We start from the raw sequence: 26,066 nt of genomic DNA, 5'->3' as shown, positions 1-26,066 counted from the left end.
TACGCGAATTGGTACACAAACTCTGCTTGCAAGAAGATTTTTCCTTCTTTCTAAACTAGCAAATCTTTTGGTTAAAATGCATCGCCATCTATGCTCAATCTAGACCAAGTTACAAGGAAAAGATGGAAGGAATAGAATGGAAGGCATGAGATGTGAGATAAAAATGGGCATAATGGTTCAGAAGGAATATAAACTTGACCTGATTTTCTCAATAGCACATGACCAATCCGTACAATATCAAACCACGATCGTCTCCTTGCTGCCCCCAAAGGGCAAAATAAGAAAAAAAAGGAAAAAAGACCAGGTACACATGAAGTCCCATGAATGGTTCAACCAAACAAGAAATAATTAAGCATCAGGAACATTGGAACAATGAAGTCTACGCTGCAATGTGTAGCATAGAGAATAGCATTGAAAATATTGTTTCACCTATACGAATCTGGACGCTTTGGCTTGCTTTGAACGACAACCTCAATACTCTCCATCACGGCAGGAGTCAGTCGTGGGATGACATTAATAGCTTTCATGTTTTCTTGAATCTAGGGATAAAAAAAACTCATTAATTGGCTATGAAAAAGGGGCCCAAGATGTTAGATATTATGGGTAGTATCAATTATTAGATGAGCAATGCTACATACAGTCGTGGAATTGCAAACGCCGCGCAATCGCTTTGAAAAAGAATGAGGTCCACGATTAAAAAGTTAGTTTTTTTTTTTTTTATGTGGGTCCCATATTAATTCATTTTTTTCCAAGCGACTGCACGCCGCTTACACAACCACGACTTCCAATATCATTTCTCTTATTAGATTTAGATGCTAACTAGCTACTTATTCTTGCAGGTTTTTTTTTTTTTTTTTTTTCAGTTAACGAACAGGTGCTGCATATATATTATCAATAAAGCTTTTAATTTTCTTCTTTAATGAAGTTGAATGATGAGCAAACCCAACAATATCAGGGAAAATGCGGAATTGCATGCCAATATGCTTAAAAAAATGCGAGACTTTGGGATCTAACCTGAGATTCCTTTGTTGCTCCAGTAATAACAGAAGAGACATTAGGATTCGCAGCACACCATGCAATTGCTAGTTGAGATAACGGCACACCAAGTTCATCTGCAATTGGCTTCAGACCTTCGACTTTTTTCAGCACGTCATCAACCAATGACCGATTAGCGAGATTCTACAAGAAAAAAAATCGCAGTTTAACAACATTCTACTTTCTTTTTTTTCTTTTTTTTTTTCCCTTCATTCAGAGAAAAAAGGGTAGAACTCTGGTTCAACTAAGTATAACACCAAGGAAAAGTACTCATAAATAACAAAACCAACACAAGTATCTGTATTATACTGATTTTTTTTCCCTTTTATATTGAACTATGCAGATGAACGTACAATATGGGCACAAAAACTAAAACTAAGTGCTTCACACAGAAAAGGCTTACCTTGTAATTTTCCAATGAAAACCGGCTATCAGATGGTATAGCTTTGTTGTTGTATTTTCCAGTGAGCACTCCAGATGCAAGTGGGCTCCATGTGGTAAGACCCAAGCCATAGTTGCTGTACAGAGGAAGGAATTCAGACTCAACCTGCATCCAGTCAGAATGTAAGCATACAAAAATATGAATACACAGAACTGAAATGCATATAAATGGCTATCGCTGCAACCATTTGAATCCTCATGACCTTCAGCAGTAACTATTCCATAAAGAAAAATCAAACAAGCAAAAGGCAGTTGAAGAAACAAACTCCCCACATTTATGGTAAAACCAAGGAACAGAAATATCCTATCCAAGCTACAGAATCCCAGACAACTTAACCTAGTCAAGTGATTGCAGGTAACAGGACAACAATTTATTAATTGAGAGAGATATTGCAGATAATGAGACAATAACAAGTTATTGACATTCAGAAGATTAGAAATCAAGCATAAGCAAAGGGTTATATCCCATGAACACTGCTGCAAAACTACATGATTTCCAAAACTAACCTTTCGAGGGGAAAAAAAAAGAGAGACATTCATAGAAGCATTAGAGGAACCTTCAACACTGTTTTTTTTTTTTTTTTTTGATAAATCAGGAACCTTCAACACTTAACTAGCAACAAAACAGACAATAACATGGTAAAGTTCAAATGTCAATGTATGCATTGAATCAATAAGAACATTAAGTAGTCACAGCCACCCGATTTCAAAAGATCGTTCCATATTGATTACCAAACCAAATTACAACAAATGGCGATTCTTGTAAAAGATATCAAAATTAATGAATGCTAGTCATATCACAAAGATAAGGAATAGCATACCAGGCTTGATGTATTGATTACTCAGAAATTCAATAAACTACAAGATGCATTTGCCAGGTTAATTGGGTTTTTCAGATTTTCCAACATATGAACAGAAACTGGTTTTACTTGCACGATAAAATACTAAAGGTTTGAAGCAAACTGGCTGGCTATGTTAACATTCCGGGTTCACGTAAAACAGGAAGACCATATCTGCAATGATTGATTGTGTTGACTAAGAATGTGAAATATTAAGAAAGATGTTGTACAATTGAAGGCCAGTTAGGAATAAAACTCAAAGGAATAACAGGGAAAGATCTTATCCCACGAATCAGTCATTCGCTTCTGGTGTGAAAAAAGGACCGCTAATAATTCTTAGCAACAATATTAACTTAATTCTAGTAAACTACTAATGGTTTCCTCCCTTGTAGTTTCTACTATCAGTGAGGAAACAGACTGATGGATAACTGTAGAAACTAGAGGGAAAATGTGGAGGAACTCGTACTGAAAAGGGTGGAAACTATTGTAACACCCTGTTCCCGTAGGATAGAGACGTTACTAACAAACATGATAAAATGCCCGGTAAAGAGACTCATTACTCTGAAATACCTCATTTATTGAAAAAAAAAAAACTTTATTGAAATACCTCATTACTCTGAAATAGTCTTGAAACTTGAAACTGAATAAAGCAAAACCTGAGCTAGTCTTAAACAGGACTAGTTATTGAAATGACATAAAAGAAATTTAATCCTTGTGTAAATGACACTTATTCATCTCTAAGTCCTTATACTAAATCTACTCCTGGCCATCCAGCTCTGCATCATCATAATCACCATCTGTGGCAATCAACATAGAAGAAAACAAAAAGACAAATAACAAAAAAATGAGTCAAATACTCAGCAAATAATACATCATACCGTAAAATACTATCTAGCTTAGCATAAATTTGATTTTTAAAGTCTTATCATAACTTTCATATAACATTCGTGGATTAACATGAGCGGAAACATTCATAATCATGGCAAACATGAAGCGTGAATGCATGAGTAACTTGTTTATCTTGAATTGTACTTATTTCATGGTGAACCACGCTTGAGTCTATGGCACCACATAACTTGTCATGTAGTGAAACACGCTTGAGTCCGTGTTTCACTTAACTTGCATAACATGAAGTGAAACACGCTTGAGTCCGTGTTTCACTTATCTTGCCTGACATGGAGTGAAACACGCTTGGGTCCGTGTTTCACTTAACTTGCATGACATGGAGTGAAACACGCTTGGGTCCGTGTTTCACTTAACTTGTGGTAACCACGCTTGAGTCCGTGTTACTGTCTTAGCATAATTGTGGTAAACACGCTTGGGTCCGTGTTACCTTAAAATGTTTATCTTTCTTGATGCATGATAATTTTCTTGGACTTCTTAGACTTTTCTAGCATGGCATATTCTTGTACATGGCATAACATGATATATTCTTGTACATGGTATAGCATAGCATGACATGGCCTAACATGATTTAATCATTTTATGACATTTCATGGCATGCATGATCTCAGAACTACATGAATATGGCATACATGACTGGCTATTTATTACATGGCATGCTTGACTTAAGTTATTGCATGAACAATACATGGCATACATGGTCTAAGTACTACATGAATGAAGCATGCATGATCTGGCTATTTTAATTCATAGAATACCTATCTTAAATTATTCTATGATCATATCATGACTTCCATGTGATTTTAGTAACATTCAATCTATCGATCAACAATCCATAAAAGCATAACATATATATAGGGTTACTTTCATGTAAATCATCGTAATTCATAGAAGTTCGTGAAAGCAATCTAACCTTGACTTGGCTCTTAGCGCAACGTAGATAACCATCAAAACCATATCATATTATCATACCCAATTATAATATTTACATTACGCGTACATTTATATGATCATACTATTTACCTCTTAGTGCTGCTTCCGAGATCTCATGTCGTAGCTCGTGACCTATACGACGCACTAGACGTTACTAAACTTTCTAGAAAAACGTGTCGTAGCATTCTAAATACTTAAATAATACCAAAGAGATAATTTAATAACTATTCTATTATACAAGGACTTCATAAGATAATATTTTACAAAACTCATAACATATTCGTTGGTTTTCTAATTAAAGTATAACATAATAAACATACTTTAAATCACTTAAATAGTTTCTAATAAAAACAAGTTGTAAAACTTGGTCTGACTTAACTTTCAGCCCAGCCTCAAATAAAGAAAACAACCCATTTAAGTTGCTAAAATAGTTTCTGTAAACACAACCAGTCCACTTTAAAACAATATACTAATTTGTGAAAACAGCTTCTTTAGAAGATAGGAAGGCCCAAGGCTTGTGGAAAACAAAAAAAAAAAAACAGTCCTTTTAAGGATTAACCAGGCATCTGGCCGAATGGGCTTAAGGCCCAAGGTCCCATTAAGAAATTAAAGGGTGGCTACCCTTCTGGAGAACACACGGGTCAGAGAGTAATGAAGGAAAACAGTGATGCGATGCAAATGAGAACTCACCAAGAGAAGGAGAATCAAGGTACTGGTGGGTCTTGGTACTGGTCACAGAGGCACAAGCAGGCCGACAGTTTCTGGTGTACGACATGAGAGAGAGAGAGAGAGAGAGATCTGTCAAACCGAAACCAAGAAGGGAGAAAGAAGAGAAGATTCCAGCGTGGGCTTACCGGAAGGGAGTGGGTTCGACGTGAATGGGCTGGTCGGCACTTTCTGTGGCGGTTTCTGGCGAGTTGGTTGCCTTGGTTGGCTGTGAGAGTGGTTTTCCAGGTTTGTAGGAGCTGTTACGTTGGGCTGGTGTGAGTTTTCTGCCTATCTTTGTGTGTGAAGAGTCTGAGTAATGTGGGGTTTTATGGAGAAAGGGTTTCTTATTTACGTGATCTTCAGAAGGAGTTTAGATAGGATCTGATTTGAGTGTTGTTCTGATCTCAGAATCTTTTTTAAAACAATTTGAAATCCATCCGATAAAAATAAAGAATACAAGATAAAGGAAACCTCTTTAAAACTCTACTTAATCTGGTTTATTATCTTATTTAACAAATAAATAATTATAAGCATATGAAGATAAATAAATGAATAATTAATAAAAAGAATAAATAAAATAATAACATAACTAAATAATTTCTAACTGAATTAATCTAAATTCTAGGTTCGTATGTTACAACTATACAAGACATGTACATGTCTTCAATATTGATTATGAGTCAGAATTCATGGGCTAAATAGCGGTTATGAACTGGACACCTAGTTCATTTTACGGTAGCTTTCAAGATATATGAGTTCTACCTTGAAAGAACGCTGACACCAAGAGGAAGATATTGAAAATTTTCAGCTCTAACACGAGGGAGGTACAAGAGACCGCTAGGTAGGCATAAGAGACCATGTAGTGAAATGAAGAATGCTGAGCGATTCTGATTCAGATGCGCATTTGCAACAAACCAAACCAACCGAGGACTGGGATATGATGGATTTTAGTCACGTAATCATTGCAGGGGTTCCTCTTCACGTGGGAGAAGTGACAGAAGATAAGCATCTCTGGTTGCTTTTTTTGTTCCATTAGGCATTAGGTATTGAGTTTGATGTCAACGGAGAGCTGACAAAGTCACTATAGCAAAACTCAAGTGGTATCGAGATGAAGGGTTAAAATCGAATTTCTTTTTCAAGCACGAGATGTTCACTATCAAACTCCCATTTATGAAAGATGAAATATGACTTTAAATCCTCAACTCCCAAACCGGTGCGTTAGAAGCCACCACATGATGTGCAGCAAACTCAATGGAACCTGATTCAGGTTAATTAACTTGAATGAAAGAAATAAATAAATATACACTCATTCCCTGCTAAAAACTGTGCCTTCAGAGTGAGCACAAGTTAATCAAACCCAGTCCAAAAATCCACAGACAGAGCACTGGACCAAAAACAAAATCCCGACAAGATACCGGTGGCCAAAACCACACATTTGTTACAACAAGCACTATGATTGAATTTATTATTAAACTCCCAAAAACAACAATTAAGCAATATAATATTATAAAGAAACCAAAACAGAAAAAGATTAGAGAAGAAAATCAGAGACCTTGTGACGGGACAACAAATTATACTCCGGCTGCTCGACGATCGGCCCCACCAAGTCCAATCTCTCGGCGACCCCCCAAGCCTCAGTGATCTGCTGGGCCGACCACTCGCTGGTACCCCAGTAGAATGCCCAGCCCTTATCAATAACATAGTTCATGGCCCTAACTGTCTCCTCGATCGGGGTGGAGATGTCCGGGCGGTGGCAGTAAAGAACGTCTACGTATTCCATCTCGAGGCGCTTGAGGGAGGCCTTGGTGCCCTCGACGACGTGCTTTCTGGAGAGGCCCTTGTCGTTGGGTCCGGAACCGCCCCAGAAGATCTTGGTGGAAACAACGATATCGGAGCGCTTCCAACCAAGCTCGCGGATGGCCTGGCCCATGATCTCCTCGGCACGGCCATTGGCATAGACCTCGGCGTTGTCGAAGAAGTTCACACCGTGGTCGCGGCAGCACTGGAGCAGAGACTTGGCCTCCTTGACGTCGAGCTGGTTGCCGAAGCTGACCCAGGCCCCGTACGAGAGCTGGCTCACCTTCAGCCCCGAGCGCCCCAAGTTATTGTACTGCATTTTTTTTTTTTTTTTTTTCTCACTTCTTCACGGAGAATTGTCAGATACTTTTGAGAGTCTCGCCCTGAGTCGTCTGGCTGCGTGAACCAGAACGTTTTGCACTCCTCTCTCTCTATTTTTTAAAAGGCGTGGACGAGGAAATATCAGGTGCGGTGACAAGTGGGGGACAGTACCGACTTCAACCTCGACACCTGTTAGATAACCAAACGACTATTTTGTCCTTGGGAGTGTGCAGGGATGGGCTCCGAGTCGGAATCGCAATGCCCACTTCCGACCCCCACGCCGATTGAAATTGGAGGTAAAAATCATCTTTGATTAGTTCGACTCCGATGGGAGTTCAGAGCTCATAATTGGAGCTTGATGCTTTGATCGAGGTGTACGTGGGCTTGCCCAGCTCTTGGCCCACGACCTAATATCTAAGCCCAATCTAAAATTAAAATTGGCTCATCTCTATTTAAAAATATTAAAAAAAGATAAAAAAAAATAATGTAAAAAAATAATTAAAAAAGCTAAAATACTTTAAAAAATAAGTTAAAAAGCTAAAATCTCAATACAATGACTAAATCATATATAATACAACAATATGTGAGTAAATAATACAACAATATGTGAGTAAATGTCCACAAATGATAAATTTGAATTTAAAACTACAAATTTGCAATAAATTTAAATTTATAACACCAAAATATAAATAATGTCACATATTTGATTCAAATAGCCACAGTCTCCCGCATCAGTCCTAACAATTCATTTATTTGAGTCGATGACTCGTCGACTCGATACTTGTTAGTGCTTTCCTACATAAAGTTTTACTGATCAGATGCACTATCTTTTCTTTAGTCATTTAACTATAGACTTTTAAATCATCAGTCAAGTCATACATGACATAAAATAGGACACATTATGAATTCACCTCCACCTCTAATTCTGACGAGTTTTGCATAATGGTAATCATGATATTGAGTTTCTCACCAATAAATGGGCCAAGGGATTCTCCATCTCACGGTGCGTTTGCCTCATTCATCAACAATTAGTCTAGGGTTCATAGTTAGATCTACAAAATCATATAAATTATAAATTAAATGATAAAAATAGTAAAATTATGTAAAGAACCATTTAAAATCATAAAGTTACCCGATTCAAATCTATAGCTCTTGACATCAACGGTATATACTCAAATGAGAATTGAACTTAACCAACTCTATGTGCAAACGAGGGCCTTGACGATGGTAGGGGATAATGAACTCTAATAAGCATCTAAGACATGACTTCGGTGCTAACCAACTCAGAGGCAACCATAGTAATAGGAATGACTAGTATAACCCTGGCTACTGAGAAAAGGACTAAAAACTTGCCAAAATTCATCTTTCTATCTAGTTAATATTTGGAATATTTCACTAGGTGACTTGACATCTTCCATAAAGTAACGCTTTAGCTCAGACTTACATTGCATAATATTCCCCGATACACGATTTTGATGATACTGTCATAGCCTCAATAAACTTAAATTATGTGCATATGTGTCATCTAATGAAGATGTCGAGCCGGTTGGGCATGAAGAGCTATCTCTTTCGGTTGAAGACCAACCACTATTGTTGTAATGGGTATATAAAATCATCAATATCATACTTAAGCTCTCTAATAAACTAATCAGCAACCTTATCATCAAGGACATCCCTAATCCAAAATTATGAAATCGCCAACTTATATTGGGGGTCAAGAATCGTAGCCACAAATAATAATTTATTTATCTTCTCAACTCAACATTTGCCAATATTTATTATATTTTTATTTCATCTTCATAGCCATACCATTCAACAAACCCCATACTATCAGCACAACTATATTGTAAGTGGTCAAAAAGCTCAAAGAGCTCCTTGAGTACATGTTCGCAATAGGATATTTTGTCCAAGATATCTACATAATTATGTCATAAAATAATTTTAAAAATTGAACAAAATACCTGACATTAGCCTAATCAACTATGTCCAACACACCGAGCCCCTTTCTCCCCCTTCTCTCTCCAACAGACTCCAACAAAGCATACAGCATCATGTATGTAACCTTCCATCAAGTCAGAATGTCTAACTACAACATACTGGAAGATGGGATCTCAAGCTATTCGGCCATTGCCTTAAACTGGGGGAGCCGCTAGGGTGAAGCTCTCATATATCTCACAAGGTTTTCGGACTTTAGTAATAGAATCATCAATCTCCTTCAACCCCTCAGAAACTATGAGGTTAATAATATGAGCACAACATCAAACATAGATAAACTGGTGCTCATGAATGATATCTTCATTTATCGTTGTATTCCACCTGAACCAATGGCAGTGTCACTCGCATTGCCATTGTCAACCATGATAGAAAGCACTTTATTGATCCCCCAATCTTTTATACAATCATCAATCTCATTACCAATGGATGAACCCTTATTATCAACAATTTATTTGAAGTTGATAATCTGCTTCTATAATGTCCACTTATTATCAATAAAGTGGGCCGTGATACACATGTAGCCCAAATTCTATATGGAGGTCCACGTGTCAGTTATAAATGGCATTCTCTGGTCAGTGGCAACAAACATTTCATTTGACACTACCTTTTTTTTGGCATGCCTCTTCAAACAATCACAGATCACCATATGGACAAGCGTGACTCTAAAGGGTGCACAAATTTGTGGAAGTCTACCTTGTCAACTATGGTCAAAGGCATCTCATTAGTGATGATCATCTCTGCAAGAACATCCATCAACATCTTTTCACTGTATTAAGGGATTGAAAGTTTCTAAATCTGCATGTCATTAGTGACCATAGAAGTCTTGTAACTCAGGTTCTTCTGATCAGTTGCCATCATCCCTTTGTTTATCTTATACCACTGGCAGTTCGTAAGATGTGCTATTAATACTAACATGCCTTACTTTTTCGAATGACAACCGCATACTTGCTCACAATAGTGGCATCGTGCCTATAGGTTATCATGATCACTAGGAACTTTGGTGAAGTATTCTCACGTTCACGACCTTCTTTTACTAGGTCGTGCTGGTTGACCAACCTCAACATTCATCAACTCCTCATCCTCATTAAGCATTTCAATGTTTTCTAAATTTATTTAGACTCAACTACTTGCACAAGAGGTACGTCTACCGCCTGGAGTACCTGTCAGTGACTCCAATGATTGTGCATCATCCTCTTGTGAAGAATTGTGACAAGATGTTGTAACATCCATAATTTGCTATAAAAATAATTTGAAATAATTAACAAAAAACCGTCATTTAACATGTTTTGAGAATTATCTACATATTGAAAAGGAAAAACATATGTGTCTAGTGGTGTTTAAAGTTTTAAAAATAAATAAAACACAAAAACTGAACATTCGCTTAAGCCACACTCAAGCGAACATTGAGTGGACGTTGTCTGAAGAGCATCATTCAATTTTTTCCAAACAAAATCCACAAATCTCATGACTAAAACCCTAAAAATAGAAATCCCCAAATTCAAACATTAAATCAACAACAAAAACTATTAAAAAAAACAAATTTCACAAACAACTTCAACAGTTTTGAAACCCCAAATCATTCAATTAACAAACAATTAAAACCCTTATAACAAAATATAAGATGTAAGGCTTACCTCTACAGTGGCTCGTGGCGATGCAGGCAATAGGGAGAAAAGAGAGATGGGGAGAGAAGATGTTGGAAAAGGAGAACCAAAGAGCAGAGAGAGTTCCCGTGTGAGAATGAGGGGGAGGAGTGAGAACAAAACGAATGGGATCCTGCATTTTAGACCTCATTGTAAATAAAACGATGTTGTTCTGCTTTAAAAAGTGTCGAAGTTCAGAGTTGGAGCTCGAAGTGCATGTGCACTCTGAACTCGGAGTTGGAGCGACGTCGGAGTGGTCGGAGCTTTTGCCCAATCCTAAGAGTGTGGCAAGACTTCTGTTTGAACTTAGTAAAGAGTAATACTAGGTATAAACACTAAATGTATAAATTTTGTACAAGTGTTTTGTAAAAATGTGAATCCCATAAAAAAGAAGAAGAAGGTTTTCACATTTTTCATAATGGGATCCACTTTTTTATAAAAACAAAACTTGCACGAAGCTTGTGCATTTGGAACTTGTATGTGTCATTTCTCTAACTAAAGCGTGACTAATATTCTGGTATGTATTTTTGTAAAATATTTTGTATTTAGGCAGCCAAAGTTTAAAGAATATGGATCAAATTTTATTTGCCTTGGCATATGTAAAAATTAGCTAAAACAAGTTTAGGTTAAACTCTCCTACAAATATAAGTGGCACTGTAACATTTAAATAATAAATTAGTATTTTTCTTTCTCTTTATGTAAGTACTTTCTTTTTTATCTTGTAAGAAAAATATAAATAAACAAGGGAGTAAAGAAAATAATAATATTTTTATAGTATAAAGGAAAGATAGTATTTCAACGTAAAGTAAGTTTTAGATTATGCAAACTAAAAGAAGTGGCTCTATTTAGTTAAATTTGATTAAATTTTTGCATATGTCTATATATTGTAAATGTTTCTAATATGTGTTATTGCTCTATATCTTATCAAATATTTACATATAATACCTCAATCTATATAACATAATTTTATTAATATATGTGTGTATTACTATATATGCTAGCAAGTTTACCTACAAGTGGGGTTGGGTCAATCTTTATACAAACTTGTTTGAAGCATATGAGTTTATTCATAAACATTAATTCAACCAAGCAAAGTTCTATACGAATTGTATCGTTCAATAATTCATTGTGATTCTATGTTTATAAACGTGCTCCTTTACTAAACAAATCGAGTGCAAATCGAATTCGACCAAATTGAATTTGAGCTACTTCCAAATACCCTATTCAAGTTATCCATTTCAATATGGATATGTTGTCCTTGCATTTATAACATTGAAAGTTTGAGATGACAATTCTTGTTCATGTGGCATTATTTCAAATTGGTTTTCATTTACAAGGCAAATACGAAAGTAAATTAGAGGTACACCTTAGATTGGTAATGACTCGGATAGGGACCTTTCACCACGTGCAAGAAGGTAAAGCTACCAAAATATATGGTAGTGTTGATGTAATTTTTCGGCGTGGTTGGAGCCCAATAAAACCATCAAATGACATGCGATTATGGGTGCTACCCGCCCTCCGCCCCCACATGGGGGGGGGGGGAGAGAGAGAGAGAGAGAGGTTTTTCCCTTATGCTCCACCCCCATCCATGTAGGGCTAGGGTACCCCGTTTGTCAACGGGGGTGCGGGGGCGGACATCCAACCGTCCACCCCCTCCCCCCTGGTGCATGCACCCATTTGGGCCTTTGGCCCATTTTGATTTTTTGGGTCATTTTGGGCCTAGATAAGTTTTCTGGGCCCAACACATTTAAACTTATTTATGTGCTTAAAATTTAAGTACAACTATATTTAGATATTAAAAAAACTTTTAAAAAAATATGAATAGAAACTATTAACTATATACTAATTACTAAGTTCAAAGTTCCAACTAATACTACTAGTCTATTAAGTACTAACCATTTGTAAGGCACTAAGCTATAACAAATTTATAATGATATAAACTAAGACAACTAGTAAACTACTACAAAATTACAAAGACATATAAAAATAATAAATACCAAATCGTATTATTAACGTTACAACTAATTGTAAATTAACAAAATCATAACATGGAGAAGTTTGATCAATTTTGGGTGGCGGTAAGTTCAATGAGAGTCTCAAACTTGAGTTGTGTTTACTGTTGAGTGTTGTAAGAATCAAATTCAAGATCATAAAACATGCAATAATAATAAGTTAAAAATAAAATGAATTAGAAATATAAATATAAAGTTATAAAAATGAAAAAAAAAACTAATGGATTAATTGTGCAAACCATAAGCAATGGTGGGTCTAGACTCTAATATACATGAAGTCATGCTGCAAAGGGGGTAGTCGTAGACGCCATCCTAGGTATCACTACAAAAATTACATTTGAAATTAACACCAATTAAATGAAATAAATAAATTAAAATAAGAAAATTGAATTTAAGTGACAAATCCATACTCGATTAGCATAATTAACATTTAGATGGCAAGTTTGAGGGAAGCAAACTTTGGCTCACAGGGGGGACCATTCAAATCCATACTCGATTAGCATAACTAACATTTAGAGGACAAGTTTGAGAGCATCCACATTCGGGTCTGCATATGACATTTTTCTCTATAATTTAGGGAATAATTTAGGATTTTGATAATAAAAAAAAAAAAAACTCATCTACATCTCAATCCCCATTTTACGGACTTCATTTCTGGTATGTATAGAAATTTCCCATATTTGTTGAAGTACTGCACATCCGCATCGTTCCTTGGCTCCAGTATTCTCCCATTCATCCCGCATCTTCTTCTCTCTCATTAGGGTAAAACGGTTGGCCCCTCCTTCATATTTCAGCAGCATCGACTGCAGCTCTTCATCGCCAATTTTTGTAAGTGAAAAATGTTTTCTCTTCTCCATCGTATGTTTCTCTTCTCTCATTTTCTTCTATTTTTCTTTTCCTCTCTCTCTCTCTCTCTCTCTCTCTCCTCTTCTCTCTTTCTCTCTTCTCCTTTTTCTTCCTCCCGACGCCATGATCAAGTCTGTGAGAGAAATGCATATCTAGTTAGTGTATTTAGCTGTATGTGTTTTGCTTGATTTGGGATACCAATTTTTGGTAGATTTCCCATTGATGAACACCTTTTCTAGATACTAATTCTGGACGCAATTTATTGTGCTAGTCTATTTCTTCCATGGGTTTCTTTCTATTTTCTATATCCGTATATTTTATGGTTTGCATGAGGTTTTGTTCTACTAATTGGATCGGTTGAGAAGTAATTGTTATTGAAAAGATTCTGGGGTTTTTTTTTTTTTTTCCTTTTAAATTGTGTTCATTGCAGCTATTTTCTTTATTTCTTGGCTTGGATATGAAGCTCCCTTCGGATGTTTAATCTCTTATCTTGTAGTGAATGATTATATGTTATGTAGCTATAAGACTATTATATCTCTTATCCTGTGCTTTATTTGGACAATCAAATGTTAGGAAATAAAAGAATCAGTGTATTTTTGCTTCTGTTAAGGTATTTGACATGGCATGTTGAGTTTTTATCACTGAAATATGTTTTCCTATGTATAATGTTTCTAATTGAATCAAGATGCGCCTTACTTAGATCCTAATGATCAACACTATTCCAATTTTTGGTTAGGATATTAAAATGTTTCTTACAAATAATCTCTGTAGTGAATGACTATACTGCAAATTCTAGAACCACGCAGATGGTGATTTCCACGTTAGAGGACTTTTCGTGCATGTGTTTTATGGAATGTTTGATTTTGCATTAGCTCAATTATAATATGTGCATGAATTAAACATTGCTTGTTATATTGACTCCATGAAGTCAAGAGTACATAAATTATGATATTCTGTCAATTCAGATCCCCTTATTGCATGCAATAATGGATAAGTCTTTTGCATTGGATCAATATTGCCCACAAGCCACCTCTCCAGGCCTAACACCACCCATCATACAACCATATTTGTATAACCAGCATGGGCTACTGTCCACCAAATTTCGCTTATAAGGCATGACCCTCAACATCCATTAATTTCAATCCACTTCTTCTTCCTGATGTGTTCTTTTTTCTTTTTTCTTTTTTAATTTTTATAGATAAGCATAAAGAAAGTGATAATCGAATCTGTTCATCGGAGTAAACTGATAAATTAATCAAAAAACCATTTGTTGTGCCTTACTAATCTCTGTTTTAAGGTATTCCTGGTATTTTATTTAGAAAGTTGTAGATGCTACCAATTTCCAAAATAAAATATCAGTGATGCATTGAAAACGGGAACTATTTATCACAATCATTAGTTTGACTTTTCCCTTACAGATACTACATGATTGCAATAAGAGTTTGTCATACCTTGACAGGATGTTGATTGGTCTTTTCTTTAGTTCTATAGTTATGTGATCTAAATTCTTGGTTGATGAAGTAGGCACTTGCTCCATTGCAGCCTTGGTTTCTAAGACCTCTCTCATTACATACTGGTACTAGATGCAGCTACCTTCTCATTTTTTCACACTGAAATATTAATTACGAATAGTAATGAAAAAAAAAAAGCAAGAAGTGTTTGTTCTGTGAAATGTTGATTAAGTTCAAGGTCTCAAAAAAGTTATTTTCAGATTGAGTAATGATGCCACACTCTAAGATCATATTTATATCTATAATTAAAAATAATAAATGCTTCACATCTTGCATATATATTAAAATAGAAACATAGTATATAAAATTTTGTTAGTAAGGAAGCGCCTCACTTTTTCCTTGTCTTTCACTTGGTGTCTTCTATTAAATGTTTTCTTTCTTAGAGCATCCCCATCTAGGTCTGTATATGACCTTAGTTTCTTCTATGTTTTTTCAGGCTGTATTTTTATTTTATTTTATTTTATTTTTTGCTGTCCTTGGAAAGTACATAGCTCTCCAAATGAGGATTCACAAATTGAAACAACAAAGAAAATAAAGTTCTTGTGAGAGATATATTTACATGCTTTTATATAGTTGGTCTTATGTGTATCCTATCATGTGGATAGTTGGTCTTATGGTTGGCATGGTTACATGGTCTTATGGTTGGCATGGTTACATTTGTTTTCTCCCCAAATTAAGTTATTAGCTATGTGCACTTTCATTGCTATTTCCAAAGGGTAATTTGTTCTATGTTGATGGGTCATTTGTAGTGTTTTGTATCTCTCAGGGAAGAGGGTTGTTATTAGGCTGTGATAATGGTGTTATAGTGCGGGTTAATTCACTAGTGTTAATGAGGCCCCATCGATATGACAGGGTAATCCTCACCCAGATGGCCATAATGCAGTTTGTGGTACTTTTTACAAAAGGTAATCAAGATTTGGGCGGAGTTTTGCAGCCATTTAATGTTGGGCTCCTTGCTTACGCATGCTGTCAATATTTATACCATTATGAACTCTATTTATTAATATATTCGATATAAATAGACCAGATGGAAATGCTCTTATTTAGCAATATGATTTGTATGCTATTTGGTTGTTGTTTTGTATTATGTTGTGATAGAGAAGTAATGTGAAAACTAATGACCATCAGTTGTGATGATGATAAGCCTGGTAGGGATACATAAAATTTATAGTCATTTCCTCAATGGGTAAGTAACCCGGACGACCAACAAGTTGTGGTAACCTGTTATTGTAGCCATGAGAGGGTGGCCAAATTTCTAAAATGTCACCATTCGATTTCTGAGCCGGCAATGGATAAACCCTAAACTTCATGCTATTATGTGTCTTAACATTTCAATGAATTTTTAGAGATGGATTCACAAGACGCTAGACATATGTACTTTACCAACCTCCTAAGTCAAGATCCTCAACTCGACCAAGTTTACGGTGAGCAAAGTGGAAACTCTCCTATGACTATTGATGACTCTTCACCCGTACCCCATAATGATCCTATCAATGTTAGGAAATCAGTTAGGGGTGCGAATTTCACCTCCGAAAAAGACAAGTTACTTGTCTTCGCATGGTTAAATTGTAGCCTTGATGTTGTGTAGGGAACAGACCAAAAATACTCACAACTTTGGGAAAAAAATATTTGAGTACTTCTAAGAATTTAAAGAAACCACAAATGACTAGACAAAAAAGTCTAGCTGTTGGTTATTCAAAAAGCGACAAACAAATTTTGTGCGAAACTAACCCAGGTTAAAATTTTGAATCAAAGTGGCATGACCAAGCAAGACAAGGTAGAATATTCATACTCTTACTTGTTTTACGAATACTTAATTTTTGTGTACATTGGTTTAACATGAAATTTTTTGTCTACATGCAAGTTTGATAAGACCAAGGTTATGTACCAATCACTAGAGAAATGCTCCTTCTAATTCAAACATTGTTGGCACCTGTTGAAGGACCAACTTAAGTGGATTTGACATTCCACAAAAGAAGATCCAAAGCGAATGAAGAAGATGTTCCCATCCCTGACCCCAACTTGATGTTCAGGCGCTGTAGTAAATTCAGTCTTTGATCTCGAGGCAGATAATGTGATAAAGAATGAGGTGATCGAATTGGACCAACCAATGGGAAGGAAAACTGAGAAAGGAAAATGAAAAGTCCAAGGCAAGCAAGTAGAGGAAATTTTGAACTCAGGAAGATGAAGTATATGCTTTGAAGAAGTCACGTAGTCAAGAGAAAGAGTTTTATCGCCTAAAAGCTGAGAAGATACAATATGACAAGGAAAAAGAGGAACAAAAATTGCATCTCGAAGAAGAAAAACAGAGGTTGGAGGACAAGAAGATGGCAATTGATCAGAAAAAAGAGCTAAATAAAATTCTTCAAGAGGACGAAAGATCGAGGTTGGAAGCGCATAAAGTAAAGCTCACATTGAAGGAAGCAAATTAGCACATTATAATGATGGACATGAGTGCCATGCCAGAAATGCAACGGTTATATTTCTAGCAACTGTAAAAGAAAATATGACAAGATGCAATGCTACAGCATATTTGAATTAATTAACTTTATGTTTGTAAAAAGTTTATTTCTTTATTTTATGTTTCAGACAACGATGGATGCGTATATTATTGATACAATAATATTTTTTTTTTTTGTGGTGTAAATTAATATTTTGAAACAAGGAAATTGACCATTACAATTGCAAAAAATTTTACAAATTACCTCAAATATAGTCACTACTAACATGAAGGAAATACGAACACAAATTTGATTACCTCAAATATAGTCACTACTAACATAAAGGAAATACAAATGAAAATTTGATTAATTCAAACATAGTCACTACTAACATGAAGGAAATACCATACTATAATGCGACATGTCTATTGTTGGGAATATAATAGTCGTTTATGTTCAATTAGATCTGCTTGGAGCTGATGATGCGCCTAGCTGTCTCTAATATGATGATAACGCTTAAGGAAGTCTGTAAGCTCAGTTGTATGATTGCTCAACAGGTCCGGGACTTCATCATCAAGTTTATCCTCACTGTCCTTACACTCGTCTTCAATAATCATATTATGTAGAATAACACATGCTTTCATTATATTTTTTAGTTCCTTCACTTTGAACATTCGAGAAGGTCTACAAATGATTGCAAATCGTTATTGAAGTACCCCGAATGCACACTCGATATCTTTTCTTGAAGATTCTTATGCCTTCACAAAATTTTTCTCCTTCTTCCCTTGTGGTGATGGAATGGTCTTCACAAAATTTTACCACTTGGGATAAATACCATCCGCAAGGTAATACCCTATAGTGTATTTGCTGTCATTGAATGTGTAATTGACTGGAGAAGCATGCCCTTGGACAAGTTTCGTGAAAAATTACATGTCATATCCAAAAATCATATGAAACAATTGCTTCTAAAATAAGAGTTGGTTCATGAATGTGACTAGAGTACTTACCTTTATAGGTTTCGGGATAATTTTTCCACTTCCAATGTACGTAGTCAATGCTTTTTAGCATTCTTGAGAATCCCATTGTTCACCAATCGTAAGCATTCTCCCAATATCATTAGTATTTGTAGATCGCAAATATTCATATGAAAAAACACTTACTATTGTCTCAGAAAATTTTTTAAGGCTCTCAATTGCATTGTTTTCACCAATACGTATTTATTCATCCATAAAATCTCCAGTAACTCATACACCAACATTTTAAATATTGCAGTTATCTTTTGCATAGAAGATAAACCGAGTCTTCTGGCATTATCTCTTCCCTGGACGAAATACGGCTCGTAAGACTCTACCTCATTTAGAATACGGAGAAATAGGTGACAACTCATCCGAAATCTCCTTCGAAATAGGTTCGAGAGATGTTGCCCAGATGACTAGCATAAGAGGAGGGGTGAATTGAGTTGTATTAAAAAAAATAACAATTATAAATCAAATATATAATATAAAATATAAACAAAATATGAAATAGTAATAAATATAAAGAGTAAGAGTAAGAGATAAGTAAACTCAGTATGTTAACGAAGTTCGGCCCCACTGCCTACGTCCTCACCTCAAGCTACCCCTTGAGAATTCCCAAATTCACTATTCAACCTCTTTCAGGTGGAGATAAAAACCTATTACATTTTTGAACAATACCGCTACAAAGGATCCGTGTAGAACACTCTCTACATTTGTAATCACCTTACACGTGATGATTCAACTATTCCCCGTGTAGAACACTTTCTACACGCACAAGGGTTATACACACCATTTTTTTGATACAAGAGCTGATAGTGGATAGGTTATTAGAAAACACTCCTCAAATAATAATACAACGCAAACCATATCTCCTAAAATGAATAAGGATTAAGGCTCAATGTTTAAAGAAGAGAGAATGAAAGTTTTGAATGAATGTTGTATATTCTGGATGTTGTGAATGTGAAGCTTTCAAATGATCTATTTATAGGCATATGAGACTTCATATTCAAATTAAAAAAGATTCACATGTCAAAGACAATATCATTCATTTTTTCAAAAAATTCAAATAAAAAGTTCTTCTTTTTCAATTATCAAAGACAACATCATTTATTTTTCAAAAATTTCAAACCTAATCTTTTACTTTTGGCATATGACAAAAGAAGCACACTTTACTTTTAAAAAAAAAATCAAATCAAATCTTTTACTTTTGGCATATGACAAAAAGAGAACACTTTACTTTTAAAAAAAATTCAAACCTAATTTTTTACTTTTTGCATATGATAAAAGGAGCACACTTTACTTTTCAAATATTTCAAACAAAATCATCTACCTTTTGCATAAGTCAAAAAAAGCATCAATCACTTTTGAAAATATTCAAATAAAACATGCACATATGAAAGATAACAATCAATCATCTTTAATATTTTCAAAGTTCAACCCTTTAATCAAGGTATGCACATATGAGAGATGACAATCAATCATCCTTCAAAATTTTCAAATTTAATTTTCAAAATATTCATGCACATGTGGAAAATGTATTTTAATGCTTTATGATAAAATATTAATTTTGAGCCTTAATCCTAATTTTGAATTTTTAAGAGATTCACAACATTACTCTATCACTTTAATATAAACTTGTTCCCTTCTTGCTCATACTTGTTTTCTTGATGTGCTTGATTCCATTGTGTAGATAACTTGAGTTTGAGACTCCTTTATTCTTTGAATTCATTTGTTATCATCAAAATTCATGTGTAGATATATAATTATATAAAATTTGAAACTTTGGGTCCAACAATCTTCCCCTTTTTGATGATGACAAATACTCGATAGAACCTGAAACCTGTATTAATACTTAAGCTTCCCCTGAGAATGTGCGTTAGTTTTTCAAGCAAAAGTATGAATATAATTCCAAGCATATATAACAAATTTAGCAATTCAAACAATATTAATGTTCTAATCTAACACTTCTCTCCCTTTTGGCATCATTAAAAAGGATCCGCAACAAGTAAATGGACTGAAGAAAACGGTGCGTTAGTAGACACTGTAGATAGTTGAAAAAAAATTGAATCCATCCGTGACCTGACAAGTGTGGCTAGAGATTTGAAAAAATCGCTTGATGTTGTTGACAAACGAGATTGAAGGCTCCGAGTTTCTAATAAATGTCATTTTCACCGATCGGGAAAAAAAATCACATTGCTCTTTGACTTGGATGATAGCTTGTCTGGTTCTTTATGCTATCTCTATAAAATCAGTCTTAAAGTTCATCCAATCCACATCAAGTTTTCTTCTCATCTCTATAACTCATCTGCATTCCTTCAACATTCTCATTTTAAGCTTTCTATTCTTTTCTCAATAGCTCATTCTTATAACATTTCTCTAAATCCATCCATGAGACATTCTGCACATCAACCTCTTGTCCTTTCTGCAGCTGCCATTGGTGCCATGTTGCAGCAAGAAAATAATAATTTGGCTAATAAGTCAGATTCTGATGCTATCTATGATTTGGTGAGTCTTGGGACTCGCTACTCTTCCTCTATTGTTGCTTTTTCCCAGCGGCTACAAGCCAAAAATCATGAAGTTAAAAAGTTCAAAGAACAAATTGTTGTACTTCAACGAATTGTTCAAGAGTCTCATACAAGGGAAGGAATCATTTGGCAGAAGAATAAACAGTTGAAATCTTTATTAGATTCTTCATTCCGCTTGCCGGTTCTCATGGATAAGAATGACATGATATTGTATGAAGAGAATGAGCTTCTCAAACATGAGGCTAAGAATCTCAAGTTTATGTAAAAGTATTTAAAAAATCTATCTCTATTTTTATTAACTGTTGTCTATCTTTTAAGAGATATTCATAGCATGCATCATCCCTATTTCTCTTCTGATCATACATAATCTATCTTCTGATAAAGGTTTTGTGAAAATATCTGCTAACTGATCGTGTGTGTTTGTGAACTCTAGTATTATATCGCCTTTCTACACATGATCTCGAAGAAAATAATATCTTATTTCAATATACTTAGTTCTATAATGTTGTATTGGGTTTTTTGAAAGATTTATAATACTTGTATTATCACATTTCATTGGAATGTAATTATACATGAGTTTAAAATCTTCAAGTTGTTGCTTCATGTAGAGAACTTGAGCACAACAACTACCCGCAACAACATATTCTGCCTCAGCAGTAGATAGTGCAACAAAATTTTATTTTTTACTAAATCAGAAAACTAGTGCATGACCTAAGAAATGACATGCTCCACTAGTGCTTTTTCGATCTATTTTACAGCTAGCATAATCTGCATCTGTGTAGCTGATTAGATCGAAAGATGTGTGCTTAGGATACCATAACTTTAGGTTAATTGTACCACTAAGATATCTAAGAATGTACTTAACTGCAATTAAATGTGATTCTTTTGGAGATGATTGAAAGCGTGCACATAAGCACACACTAAACATAATATATGGTCTACTGGCTGTTAAATATAATAAGCTACCAATCATACCTCGATGTATTTTCAAATCAACTGGCTTACCGGATTCATCTTTATCAAGTTTAGTTGATGGGCTCATTGGTGTTCCAATTTCCTTAGCACTTTCCTTCCCAAACTTTTTCAGTAATTCCTTAATATATTTTGATTGATTGATGAATGTCCCACTTTTTGCTTGCTTAATTTGCAATCCGAGAAAGAATGTAAGTTCTCCCATCATGCTTATCTCAAATTCTTCCTGCATAGTCTTAGCAAAAACTTGACACATATTTTCATTAGTAGCACCGAATATTATATCATCAACATAAATCTGAATAAAAAAAATATCATCATTTTCATATTTAATGAAAAAAGTTGTGTCTATATTTCCTCTTGAAAACCCTTTTTCAATTAAGAAACCACTGAATCTCTCGTACCAAGCTCTAGGAGCTTGTTTAAGTCCATATAGTGCTTTTGTGAGTTTGAAAACATGATTTGGGGAAATATGATTTTCAAAACCTGGAGGTTGCTCAATATATACATTTTCATTTATAAAACCATTTAAGAAAGCATTTTTAACATCCATTTGAAAAAATTTGAAATCTTTATAACAAGCGTATGCAAGTAGCATTCGAATAGTTTTTAATTTTGCGACTGGTGCATATGTCTCATCATAATCGATTCCTTCTTCTTGATTAAAATCTTAGGCTACAAGTCGACCCTTATTTCTAGTAATGACTCCGGACTCATCTTTCTTGTTTCTAAAAACCCATTTTGTTTTAATAATAGTATGATTTTTGAGTCTAGGAACAAGTGTCCAAACATCATTTCTTTCAAATTGATTCAACTCTTCTTACATAGATAGAATCCAAGATTCATCGAGAAGTGCGTCATCAATATTTTTGGGTTCAATCTGAGATAGAAAAGCAGTATGATTGCAAATATTTCTAAGAGATGATCGAGTACTTACACCTCGTGAACGTTCTCCCAAAATTTGTTTCACTGGATGATATTTCACAAATTTTCACTGTTTGGTTGCATCTTGTATTAAATTTTGATGTTTTTCCTGATGGTTCCATGTTGAACTTCTTCTATTGTGTTCTCTTTGTTGAGATTGAGACTTTCCGTAATATTTATATCTCATGTTTCTTCATCAATAGATTTCTTGGAGAGTGAAAAATTAGATTCATTAAATACTACATGCATAGATTCTTGTACAGTTAAAGTCTTTTTATTGAATACTCTATAAGTTTTACTATTAGTATAATACCCGAGAAAAATACTTTCATAAGATTTTGCATCAAACTTGCCTAAATTATCCTTGTCATTCAAAATAAAACATTTACATCCAAATACATGAAAGTAATCAATGTTGAGCTTTTTCTCATTCCAAAGCTCATAGGGGGTTTTATCTAATTTAGACCTTAGCATAACTCTATTTATAATATAACATGCAGTACTTACCGTTTCGGCCCAAAAATAACTAGGCAAGTTATTCTCATCGAGCATTGTTCTTGCCATCTCTTGAAGAGATCTATTTTTCCTCTCTACCACCCCATTTTGTTGAGGAGTTCGAGGAGTAGAAAAATTATGCACAAAATCATTTTCATCACAAAATATTTCAGTATTTTTATTAACAAACTCTTTTCCCCTATCATTTCGGATACTTAAAATAGTATAGCCATTTTCATTTTGAATTCTCTTGCATAACTTGATAAAGATATTATGTGCCTCATCTTTATGAACAAGAAAGATGACCCAAGTATATCTAGAGAAATCATCAACAATAACAAATGCATAATATTTTCCTTCTAGACTTGCAACTCTATTTGGTCCAAAAAGATCCATGTGTATTAGTTGCAATGGTCTAGTAGTGGAAATATGTTTCTTGGTTTTAAAAGAAGTTTTTGTTTATTTACCAAATTGGCATGCATCACAAATTTTATTTTTAAGAAAATATATTTTTGGTAAACCTCTCACAAGATCATATTTTAAAAGTTTGGAAATAAGTTCCATGTTGGCATGACCTAGTCTTCTATGCTATAACCAACTAGTTTCATTTTGAGCTGAAAAACAAATTGTATCTTGTGAGGTAATTTTTTCAAAATCAATTATATAAACATTGTTGCTTCTAAAAGTAATAAAACAAATATTATAATTATGATCTTTCAAAATAATGCACTTATCCATTTTGAAAGTAACTGTAAATCTTTTATCACATAATTGACTTATGTTCGAAAGATTATTTTTTAGACCTTCAACAAGTAGAACATCTTCAATTATGAAAGAAGATTCATTACCAATTTTACATATTCTCACAATCTTTAATTTCGAGTTATCTCCAAATGTCACGTGTCCTTCTTCTTTACATATAAGATCAAAGAACTTAATTTTGTCACCCGTCATGGGTCTTGAACATTCAATATCTAAAAACCATTTGTTTTTGCTTATGAATGACTTCATGCATACCTCAATCTCATCTTTAGCCATAAGACAAAGATTTACTGATTCTCCATTACTTGTTTCATTATCTCATGTAACTTTCATTGTTTTCTTGCCCTTGTTTTGATATTTCTTTAGCAGAGGACAATCTGGCTTGATATGACCAGGTTTATTGCATTTATAACAAATTGAAGTGTCATTTTTACCTGAATCTTTGTTGGAAAACTTTTTGAAGGATTTCCTCGGAGGAGTTTTATTTTTATTTAAGAACCTCTGAATTCTTCTTGTTATCATCGTAACTTCTTCATCTTTGTCTTCATTTTCCTCATCGTCATGACTTTCACTTTCATAAGGAACAGCTTTAAGTGTCAAGCTCTTTTTTGATTTTCCTTCTCCTTCTCCTCTTTTCAATGTGTACTCATGGGTGATAAGTGACCCGATGAGTTCATTCACTTCGAGTTTCTTGAGGTCTCTAACGTCAAAAATCGCTGTCACTTTTGATTCCCAACGTTTTGGTAGAGAGTTGAGAATTTTTCTTACTATCTCTACCTTGGAATAAATTTTGCCAAGAGCTGTCAAACTGTTTATAATGTTAGTAAAACGAGTGTGCATACTAGAAATAGATTCATCATCATTCATCTTAAATATTTCATATTCATGAGTAAGAATGTAAATTTTTGATTCATTGACTTGCGAAATTCCTTCATAAATAACTTCCAAGTTATCCCAAATTTCTTTTGCCGTAACACAAGTCATTATTCTATTAAACTCATTTCTATTAAGAGCATTAAATAATAAATTCATAGCAGTTAAATTTAAAGTATAAAGTCTATCGTCTTCACAATCAAACTCTTCTTCTTCCTTTTTGACCTTTACTCCATCAACCACTTTTGTTGGAATATAAGGTCCATTTACAATGCATTTCTAGATTTCTCGACCTTGAACTTGAAGGAATATTCTCATTCTAACTTTCCAGAATGAGTAATTATCTTCACAAAAAAGTGAAGGCCGACTGCTAGATTAACCTTTACCAAATGAAGCTGCAATGTTAGCCATAAGATCTTAACTCAAAAGACAGTTAATCTTATAATAGAACTCTTAGTTTTGATACCAATTGTTGCCCAGATGACTAACACAAGAGGGGGGTGAATTGAGTTGTATTAAAAAAAATAACAATTATAAATCAAATATATAATATAAAATATAAACAAAATATGAAATAGCAATAAATATAAAGAGTAAGAGTAAGAGAGAAGCAAACTCAGTATGTTAACGAGGTTCAGCCCGACTGCCTACGTCCTCGCCTCAAGTTATCCCTTGAGAATTCTCAAATTTACTATTCAACCTCTTTCAGGTGGAGATAAAAACCTATTACATATTTGAACAATACCGCTACAAAGGATCCGTGTAGAACACTCTCTACATTTGCAATCACCTTACACGTGGTGATTCAACTATTTCCTGTGTAGAACACTTTCTACACGCACAAGGGTTATACACACCCTTTTTTTGATACAAGAGCTGATAGTGGATAGGTTATCAGAAAATACTCTTCAATGAGTGAAATAAGAACAATACAATGCAATCTATATCTCTCAAAATGAATAAGGATTAAGGCTCAATGCTTAGAGAAGAGAGAATGAAAGCTTTGAATGAATGTTGTATGCTCTGGATGTTGTGAATTTGAAGCTCTCAAATGATTTATTTATAGGCATATGA

General features: G+C 34.5%; 1 protein-coding gene and 1 long non-coding RNA gene across 2 annotated transcripts; both read right to left on the bottom strand.

Annotated features, from left to right (window-relative positions):
- Window positions 1-173: 173 nt before the first annotated feature.
- LOC122300298 (probable voltage-gated potassium channel subunit beta) lies at window positions 174-7,267 on the bottom strand. Its single transcript, XM_043110833.1, has 4 exons — window positions 6,412-7,267; window positions 1,439-1,582; window positions 1,015-1,179; window positions 174-539 (listed from the first exon to the last, which is right to left on the bottom strand). Exons 1-4 carry the CDS (start codon window positions 6,973-6,975, stop codon window positions 426-428), a joined length of 987 nt encoding a protein of 328 aa, XP_042966767.1. The 5' UTR covers window positions 6,976-7,267; the 3' UTR covers window positions 174-425.
- On the bottom strand, window positions 3,055-6,405 carry LOC122300299. The gene is made up of 3 exons (XR_006239973.1): window positions 4,842-6,405; window positions 4,242-4,283; window positions 3,055-3,112 (listed from the first exon to the last, which is right to left on the bottom strand). It is a non-coding gene; the product is annotated as an uncharacterized LOC122300299 (long non-coding RNA).
- Window positions 7,268-26,066: the final 18,799 nt, after the last annotated feature.

Source organism: Carya illinoinensis, chromosome 2, assembly GCF_018687715.1.
Source record: "Carya illinoinensis cultivar Pawnee chromosome 2, C.illinoinensisPawnee_v1, whole genome shotgun sequence".
NCBI lineage: Eukaryota > Viridiplantae > Streptophyta > Magnoliopsida > Fagales > Juglandaceae > Carya > Carya illinoinensis.
The sequence above is the reverse complement of the archived record's forward strand: the minus strand, read 5'-3'. Positions and strand labels throughout refer to the sequence as shown.